The sequence below is a fragment of the Anomaloglossus baeobatrachus genome, chromosome 8 (assembly GCF_048569485.1).
Source record: "Anomaloglossus baeobatrachus isolate aAnoBae1 chromosome 8, aAnoBae1.hap1, whole genome shotgun sequence".
NCBI lineage: Eukaryota > Metazoa > Chordata > Amphibia > Anura > Aromobatidae > Anomaloglossus > Anomaloglossus baeobatrachus.
In genome coordinates, this window is record NC_134360.1 from 324,892 (window position 1) to 334,263 (window position 9,372).

The 9,372-nt window shown below is 50.4% G+C and overlaps 1 protein-coding gene across 1 annotated transcript; it reads left to right on the forward strand.

Annotated features, from left to right (window-relative positions):
- Positions 1 to 677: 677 nt before the first annotated feature.
- On the forward strand, positions 678 to 5,837 carry LOC142249047 (uncharacterized). The gene is made up of 3 exons (XM_075320632.1): positions 678 to 1,316; positions 3,616 to 3,747; positions 4,599 to 5,837. Exons 1-3 carry the CDS (start codon positions 983 to 985, stop codon positions 5,204 to 5,206), a joined length of 1,074 nt encoding a protein of 357 aa, XP_075176747.1. The 5' UTR covers positions 678 to 982; the 3' UTR covers positions 5,207 to 5,837.
- Positions 5,838 to 9,372: the final 3,535 nt, after the last annotated feature.

Consider the following 9,372-nt stretch of genomic DNA (forward strand, 5'->3'; position numbering starts at 1 on the left):
AGCGTCATTCCCGGGCACCGCCCACTCCCCTGTTGCAATGCCAGCAGGCGAGCACCTCCCCTCCTACAGGCTCCGCCCCTCCAGCAGGCTCCAGCGTGATGCTTACACAGGAGGCGGAGATCACCAGTGTAATGTCCACAGCTGCGGGTTCCTCTGCTCGGTCTCTCCTGACCGATCAGCGCTCCCTGCAGCAGGGCTATAACGTTACACACAGTGCACCAATCACCACTGACACACACACCACAGCCCCACTAACAGCCCCCCCTCACACAGCCCTTACCAGACATACAATGCCCCCTATACTCCCCCTCCTGCCCCCCAGCAATGCTCAGCACACCAGCAATCACCACTGACACACACACCACAGCCCCACTAACAGCCCCCCCTCACACATCCCTCACCAGACACACAATGCCCCCTATACTCCCCCTCCTGCCCCCCAGCAATGCTCAGCACACCAGCAATCACCACTGACACACACACCACAGCCCCACTAACAGCCCCCCCTCACACAGCCCTTACCAGACATACAATGCCCCCTATACTCCTGCCCCCCAGCAATGCTCAGCACACCACTAACCACGTAATCCCCACTAACTCACCACATTCAGTGCACATCCCAACATTAACCAGCGGAAACCACTTAGTTACTGCACATAACCCGCCCTGCGAAACAATTAGCACAAGTTATAATGTCCCCTCGGTCGCCCCCCAGCGCACCCATAGCCACAGCAGGCGTAGGCATAGGCGCGGCAGGTCCTCCCCAACCTCCTCCGACGAGTCCCGACGCCATTCCCCACATCCCTCTAAAAGGCGATCCCGACATTACCACCGGAGACGCAGCTCCCATAGGAGCCGCCACAGATCGCGGTCCTCCAGATGGCGTACCCCATCATCATCTTCACAATGGTCCGACAAATCCGAGAGTCCCACTAGACTAGCCCGGCCTCTCGACCGACGCCAGCGGTCACGAGCCGCATCCATGGCTGTCAGCCAGGGAGACCGGTCATCTCCCAGGGCGCCCGGCGAAATTAACCAGACCATCATCCAAGCAGGAGTCCCTCCAGCACCCGGAGTCGCTCCGCCAGCCATCATCCCAGCGGGAGCCGGAGTCCCTCCAGCACCCGGAGTCGCTCCCCCAGCCATCATCCCAGCGGTAGCCGGAGTCCCTCCATCACCTGGAGTCGCTCCTCTAGCCATCATCCCAGCGGGAGCCGGGGTCCCTCCATCACATGGAGTCGCTCCTCCGTCCGTCAATCGAGTGGGAGCCGGGGTCCCTCCATCACATGGAGTCGCTCTTCCTGCATCACACAGCGGTGAGTTCTCCGAGGCCAATGCACACGACACCGTACATAATATCGGGCATAACGCAGTGGGGAACGAGCTAGCGTCAACCATTAAGGCATTAATTCATCAGCTGACGCGCTCTCGCGCTACACCAGAAGATAAAGCTACACCGCAGCTAGCGAGCCTTCACAAGGACGCGTTCTTCTGCGGTATTAGCCCCCTAGGGGCGCACATAGATCAGGAGACAAGAGACAAAATCTGGAATAATGACTATATTGACATATGGTCCCTATTATCCCCCGACCAACTGACTATAGATAAAGAAAGGAGGACAAACGACCGTTCATACGACAGAAATAGACCGAAAATAGCGCAGACGATGAATAATTGGCTACAGGCTTTCGCAGTCTTAGGCTGTATTATGGGCCAGAAGCATCCGGAACGCTGCTCCGAGCTCTATATATATCAGGATCTGATATATAACTCATACAAGGCCCATGGCGGGTCAGCCTGGCGGCGGTATGACGAGGAGTTCCGCAGGCGGCTGGCCCTGCAACCCAGCCTAGGCTGGGGAGTTAAAGCGACAGACGTATGGTTACGACTGATGCTGTCACAGAAGCAGCCCCCCTTTTCACCTACGACCACTAGCTACCCCGCAGCCCAACACTCAGTGGTCGTGCGAAAAAACGGGCCCTGCTGGCAATTTAATGAGGGAAATTGCCGTTTCCACGCATCGTGCAGATACAGACACGACTGCTCTGCTTGTGGAGGAGGACACCCAGCAGCAAGGTGTACCCGTCCAGCAATCAGGGTGCCTACAAGGCAGAACCCCGGTGAGCGTAACCGCAATGGCCCCCTGGTTAAACCTCTACCCTAATAAAGAAGCTGCAAGGCAATTGCACTCCGGCTTTACACACGGTTTTATTATCCCCTTCAAACCTAATAGAACACCAACCCTGGCGCATAACCTAAAATCCGCTCGCGAATTCCCCGACATCTTGAAACAAAAAATTCAAAATGAAGTAAACCTAGGCCGAATGGCGGGCCCCTTTGAATCAATCCCTTTCCAAAATATCAGGATATCCCCGCTAGGCATTATCCCAAAAAAGGAACCCGGGAAGTATCGTCTAATCCATCATCTGTCCCACCCAAAAGGCGCATCGGTTAACGACGGAATCCCCCCAGAGGAAGCATCGGTAACATACGCGTCCTTTGACAAAGCAGTAGAATTAGTCCGCGAAGCGGGGCCCGGTGCCCTGCTAGCTAAATCTGACATAGAGGCGGCATTCCGCCTATTACCCGTGCATCCCGACTGCTTCCACCTGCTAGGCTGCAAGGTGAACGAACACTATTATTACGATATGTGTCTGCCAATGGGATGTTCCATCTCATGTCACTACTTTGAGTTGTTCAGTTCGTTCCTGGACTGGGTAGTTCGTTACGAAACAGGCAGCAATTCCCTGATCCATTACCTCGACGACTTTTTATTCGTCGGCCCCGTAAACTCAAAACTCTGCTCCCTCCTCCTCACAAAATTTAAATTTATAGCTCAGCGGTTCGGTGTCCCGCTATCACCAGAAAAAACAGTCGGCCCCTGTAACGTCTTGCCTTTCCTCGGCATCGAGATAGACACTAACGCAATGGTTTTTCGCCTGCCAGCAGAGAAAATTCAGAAAACACTGCATATGCGGGAAGGTTTCTGCGAGGCGAAAAAGGTTACCCTCCGACAGATGCAGTCCTTGCTGGGTCTGCTGACATTCGCCAGCCGCGTAATGCCGGTCGGCAGGGCCTTCTCTCGGCGATTATCACTAGCAACAAAGGGCATTTCCCAACCAGGCCATAGAATCAGGCTCACTCGCTCCCTGAAGGCAGACTTACTAGTCTGGAAGACTTTCCTTCAATCTTTCAATGGCCATACCTGCGTCATGGCTAAAGAGACGTCAAGCACAGACATAGGGCTCACTGTAGGTGGACGTAATAAAAAGAGCTTTGCAGCAATCTACAAGAACCAGTGGTGTACCGGCAGCTGGCCGGATCTGTGGGCCACATCAAGCTGGGGGAGTGACCCAGCCCTGCTAGAAATATTCACAATAGTATTGTCCGTGGAGTTATGGGGTCACCAGCTGGAAAACTCAAACATTCGATTTCCAACAAAAAACCCGATAACGGCGAAGAGCTTAAATCACATGTCGTCTGCGTCGCTGCCCTTACTGGCTCTGCTACGCAGGCTCGCCCTTCTGTGCCTGAGACACAACATCTGGTGCCGAGCTCATATAATGGCAGACAGACGATAACCTGGTTAACTCTCTTTTATGTTCCGATTGGCAGGCCTTCACAGACCATCTCCCAATGGCGCATCCAGAGGGTATCCCGTGTCCTCCATCGCTATGGGACACTGTAGCCAATCACTAATGCCTCTAATCCGTGCCTCCGTTACACCGGCTACCTGGCAGGTCTATGGTAAGGCTTGGGAGGAGTGGTGTTCACTAATCCAGGGTAGGCCCGTTCATAACTGCGACCGCGCAAGAAGCGAAGTGACGACGGAATTTTTGCTTCGGCTCAAAGAACAAGGGGCGTCGGGCACATCGGCACAACGGCATTTATCAGGGATAGCCTTCTTTTTTCAATTAGCAGGGTGGGTGGATGTGACGAAGTTCTTTGTCATTAAGCAAGCCATGAAAGGCTGGAAAAGGCTTCAACCTAGTCAGGAATGTCGTCGCCCCATGTCACTGAAATTACTACACGACATTATTGCAATATCCCCCTCAATATGCAAGTCTCCATACGAGGCGTCCCTCATATCAGCAGCCTTCGCTATCGTTTTTTTCGGCGCGCTGCGCATTGGTGAATTGTTACCACGCTCAAAAACAGCAACTGAAGGCGGGCTACTCAACGAGGATTTAGTCATATGCAGCAACGCTCTGCGCATTCGCGTGCGTAAATCCAAATGCGACCCCACCGGGAGGGGCACGTGGGTCCTGGTTAACTCAGCAGACGGCCCAGTATGCCCACTAAAAATAGTCAAACAGTACGCGCTGATCAGACACGCAAGCAGATTTTTTCTTTCCCATACGGACGGGTCCCCGCTTACCAAGTATCAATTCCAAGCAATGTTTAAACAGTGCTTAGCGAAAGCTGGGGAGAATCCGAAGGAATACGGGACACATTCCTTCCGAATCGGGGCAGCCACTGAGGCAGCGAGGGCAGGAGTAACGGAGGCTGAAGTGCAGAGAATGGGTCGATGGAAGTCCGCTTGCTTTGCCAGATATATAAGACCGGATTTGCTGAAATAACACGTTTATCTATTACAGGCGACTGCAGACCGGCAGTCTGGGTAGTTGGTCACTCTTATATTTACTGGGCAGAAAAAAGAGCCATGATTCGACCAGGAGGAAAGAACCTTGGCTTCAGAAACGTTGAGGTCAATTGGAGAGGCATCAGAGGGCTAAGATGGCAACAAATTTTCCCGGAGATGGTGGACATCTCCAGGTCGGCCACGGGGCCGTTGGTAATGGTGATTCATGCTGGTGGCAATGATTTGGTGAAACGCAGTACGGTCGAACTACTAACAGTGATGAAGACGGACATCGAACGTTTGGCCTACCTCTTCCCGGATACAGTATGGGTGTGGTCAGAGATAGTACCACGAGCGGTATGGCACGGAGCAAAAAATGCAAATGGCATAGAGCGGTCAAGGAGAAAGATCAATGCGAGAATGGCAAAATTCATGAGAGAAAGATGTGGAATCGTGGTGCGTCACCACCAGTTGGAAGGCGATAACTCTGCACTGCTGAGGGCAGACGGAGTGCACCTTACGGACATTGGTCAAGACATTTTGTTGTCCGGGATACAGGACGGAGTGGATCAGGCCCTGAAGGTGATGGGTGGGGTCGGAGTCCTGTGTAGGCGGTACACATGATCCTCCGTGGCGGAAAATGGCGGAGAGGGGGCCAAGGTCGTAACAGCTCGTTGGCTGCACGCCGGTCGGTCGCAGACAAGGTTGCGGCGACGAGCTCGTAATGACATGGAAGGCCCCTTCTCTACCTATGAACTTAATAAACTGTGACCGACCTGTTTTCACCCCATCTAGGCCTGCCCGTGTTTTCATTTGGGGACTGGGGGGAAGAGGGGAGGGCACCGCTTCAAACATACGGGTCTCCACAGTCTGGCAGGCACGATACTGCTTAAGGAACGTGTCTCTGACTGTGGAGCCCCCCCCCCTGACCAAGCCTAAAGGAAGCAAGGGTCGTGCCCATATCCCCTCTTTCCACCATTCCCTAGGTGAGCCACTAATTGGGATGCCCAGCTGACCAACGGGATCACAAGAGAAAGGGGGGTCCAGCCACACCTACAGGGGTTAAATTCAGTGCCCGGGGTCAGCGATTTCCTCTTTCCCTCTGGCTGCCCCTCTAGAAGCTTTTGTCCCACCCTCCCTCCCTTATATGCTCAGCACCCTCTTATTAGTTTTATTGTTTTTTTTTTACCAGAATAATTGTGTGTTAACTGAATATATGAATATAGATGCAACCCTTGTATTTGAAATTACGTCACAGCGGAAAATGGCGGAGAGGGGGCCAAGGTCGTAACAGCTCGTTGGCTGCACGCCGGTCGGTCGCAGACAAGGTTGCGGCGACGAGCTCGTAATGACATGGAAGGCCCCTTCTCTACCTATGAACTTAATAAACTGTGACCGACCTGTTTTCACCCCATCTAGGCCTGCCCGTGTTTTCATTTGGGGACTGGGGGGAAGAGGGGAGGGCACCGCTTCAAACATACGGGTCTCCACAGTCTGTGCTGTCTGATGTGTTTATGTGCTGTCTGTATGTGTTATGTGCTGCCTGTATGTGTTATGTGCTGCCTGATGTGTAATGTGCTGCCTGTATGTGTTATGTGCTGTCTGATGTGTTATGTCTGTCTTATGTTATGTGCTGCCTGTATGTGTTATGTGCTGTCTGATGTGTTATGTGCTGTCTGACGTGTTATGTGCTGCCTGTATGTGTTATGTGCTGCCTGTATGTGTTATGTGCTGTCTGTATGTGTTATGTACTGCCTGTATGTGTTATGTACTGCCTGATGTGTTATGTGCTGCCTGTATGTGTTATGTGCTGCCTGTATGTGTTATATGCTGCCTGTATGTGTTATGTGCTGCCTGTATGTGGTATGTGCTGTCTGATGTGTTATGTGCTGTCTGATGTGTTATGTGCTGCCTGATGTGTTATGTGGTGCCTGTATGTGTTATGTGCTGCCTGTATGTGTTATGTGTTGTCTGATGTGTTATGTGCTGCCTCTATGTGTTATGTGCTGCCTGTATGTGTTATGTGCTGCATGTACTGTATGTGTTATGTGCTGTCTGATGTGTTATGTTCTGTCTGATGTGCTCTGTTCTGCCTGATGTGTTATGTGCTGCCTGTATGTGTTATGTGCTGCCTGTATGTGTTATGTGCTGCCTGTATGTGTTATGTGCTGTCTGATGTGTGATGTGTTGTCTGATGTGTTATGTGCTGCCTGTATGTGTTATGTGCTGCCTGATGTGTTATGTGCTGTCTGATGTGTTATGTGCTGCCTGTATGTGTTATGTGCTGTCTGATGTGTTATGTGCTGTCTGATGTGTTATGTGTTGTCTGATGTGTTATGTGCTGTCTGATGTGTTATGTGCTGTCTGATGTGTTATGTGTTGTCTGATGTGTTATGTGTTGTCTGATGTGTGATGTGCTGTCTGATGTGTTATGTGCTGCCTGTATGTGTTATGTTCTGCCTGTATGTGTTATGTGCTGCCTGTATGTGTTATGTGCTGTCTGATGTGTTATGTGCTGTCTGATGTGTGATGTGTTGTCTGATGTGTTATGTGCTGCCTGTATGTGTTATGTGCTGTCTGATGTGTTATGTGTTGTCTGATGTGTTATGTGCTGTCTGATGTGTTATGTGTTGTCTGATGTGTGATGTGCTGTCTGATGTGTTATGTGCTGTCTGATGTGTTATGTGCTGCCTGTATGTGTTATGTGCTGCCTGTATGTGTTAAGTGCTGTCTGATGTGTTATGTGCTGTCTGATGTGTTATGTGTTGTCTGATGTGTTATGTGCTGCCTGATGTGTTATGTGCTGCATGTACTGTATGTGTTTATGTGCTGCCTGATGTGTTATGTGCTGCCTGTATGTGTTATGTGCTGTCTGATGTGTTATGTGCTGTCTGATGTGTTATGTGCTGCCTGTATGTGTTATGTGCTGTCTGTATGTGTTATATGCTGCCTGTATGTGTTATGTGCTGCCTGTATGTTTTATGTGCTGTCTGATGTGTTATGTGCTGTCTGTATGTGTTATGTGCTGCCTGTATGTGTTATGTGCTGTCTGTATGTGTTATGTGCTGCCTGTATGTGTTATGTGCTGCCTGTATGTGTTATGTGCTGTCTGATGTGTTATGTGCTGCCTGTATGTGTTATGTGCTGTCTGTATGTGTTAAGTGCTGTCTGATGTGTTATGTGCTGTCTGATGTGTTATGTGTTGTCTGATGTGTTATGTGCTGCATGTACTGTATGTGTTTATGTGCTGCCTGATGTGTTATGTGCTGCCTGTATGTGTTATGTGCTGTCTGATGTGTTATGTGCTGTCTGATGTGTTATGTGCTGCCTGTATGTGTTATGTGCTGTCTGTATGTGTTATATGCTGCCTGTATGTGTTTTGTGCTGCCTGTATGTTTTATGTGCTGTCTGATGTGTTATGTGCTGCCTGTATGTGTTATGTGCTGCCTGTATGTGTTATGTGCTGTCTGTATGTGTTATGTGCTGCCTGTATGTGTTATGTGCTGCCTGTATGTGTTATGTGCTGCCTGTATGTGTTATATGCTGCCTGTATGTGTTATGTGCTGTCTGATGTTTTATGTGTTGTCTGATGTGTTATGTGCTGCCTGTATGTGTTATGTGCTGTCTGTATGTGTTATGTGCTGCCTGTATGTGTTATGTGCTGCCTGTATGTGTAAAGCAGAGTGAAGGCAGATAGACGTAACGTACATGACTGAGGCAGTGATAGATCCAGGAAAGGGTTAAGGAGTAAGGGATGGGGGTTTTTACCTAAGGAATGTGGTGGTGGGCGAGCAGGAGGAGAGATGGGGGCAGGGGCCATATAAGAAATAGGTCCCATGTTAAGGTGTCATTCCTTTGTCCTGGACTTAAAGACTGAACAAGCAGTATGGATGCCTTGCTGAAGAGCGTTCAGGCCGCGGCTTTGACATGTAGGCCCGAATGGATTCAGGCCCAGCTAGACGAATTGCTGAAGAATGCCCGGGATACAGCATCTGTCCCTTCTGAACTTTCTGAACATCAAACTCTAAGAAGATCAAGACCTCCTGAGAGACTAACTTCTGAAATGGCCAATAGGACTCACAATAGGATCATAAGTCCTTCCGTTACCTCTAGGAAAAGAGCAAAGCGCAGCACGGCCTCTGATCCTGCTTACAAACCAGGAAGGAAATTACAGTACAAGAATAACAAAGGACAGAGAAAAGAGCCCGACCACCTAACCAGAGAGACACCAAGAAGTGCAAGGAGAAAGTCCAGCTCTACTGAGGTGCCAGCCAGAGAAGCAGCCACACAAGCTACAACTGACGTGACCACAGCCCACGATGAATCCTTAGAACTTCCTCAACAAACTTTGTATCATTCTAGAGGACATCATACGGCCTTACCCCAGGAAATAAACCAACACGGGGGGATGGGCTTAGGACACACAACATTTCCGGATCCGGGTTCTCATTACACGAGGAGTGGCAGGAATCCAAAAAGACAACTGCGCAAAAGTACTTTAACCAGACAAAGACTTCTTCGGCCGGCTCAGGATATGAGTCCGGCAAGAAATCTACAGCTACAAGACTCAGAAGAGATTCCAGACAATGACTATGACACAGATAACGACTGCCCACTAGAGGGCAGCAGCACGCAGCACTTCAATAATGGAGGGGCTGTAGAGACTATAACTAATACGTCACGGACGGCTGGTCAACCTAGGACGCAGCCAGGTATTGGTGAGAACACTTTTTCTTGTCCTATATCTAGTGTAACAACACCTGTAATGAATCCAGTGGGCGCAGTTTGGG

Coding starts and splice junctions, on each gene's coding strand:
- LOC142249047 (XM_075320632.1), top strand. CDS start 983: ATGGCTGTCAGCCAGGGAGACCGGTCATCTCCCAGGGCGCCCGGCGAA. Junction 1,317..3,615: donor TCTTCCTGCATCACACAGCG/GTGAGTTCTCCG, acceptor TCCGATTGGCAG/GCCTTCACAGACCATCTCCC. Junction 3,748..4,598: donor GGCTACCTGGCAGGTCTATG/GTAAGGCTTGGG, acceptor TATCTATTACAG/GCGACTGCAGACCGGCAGTC.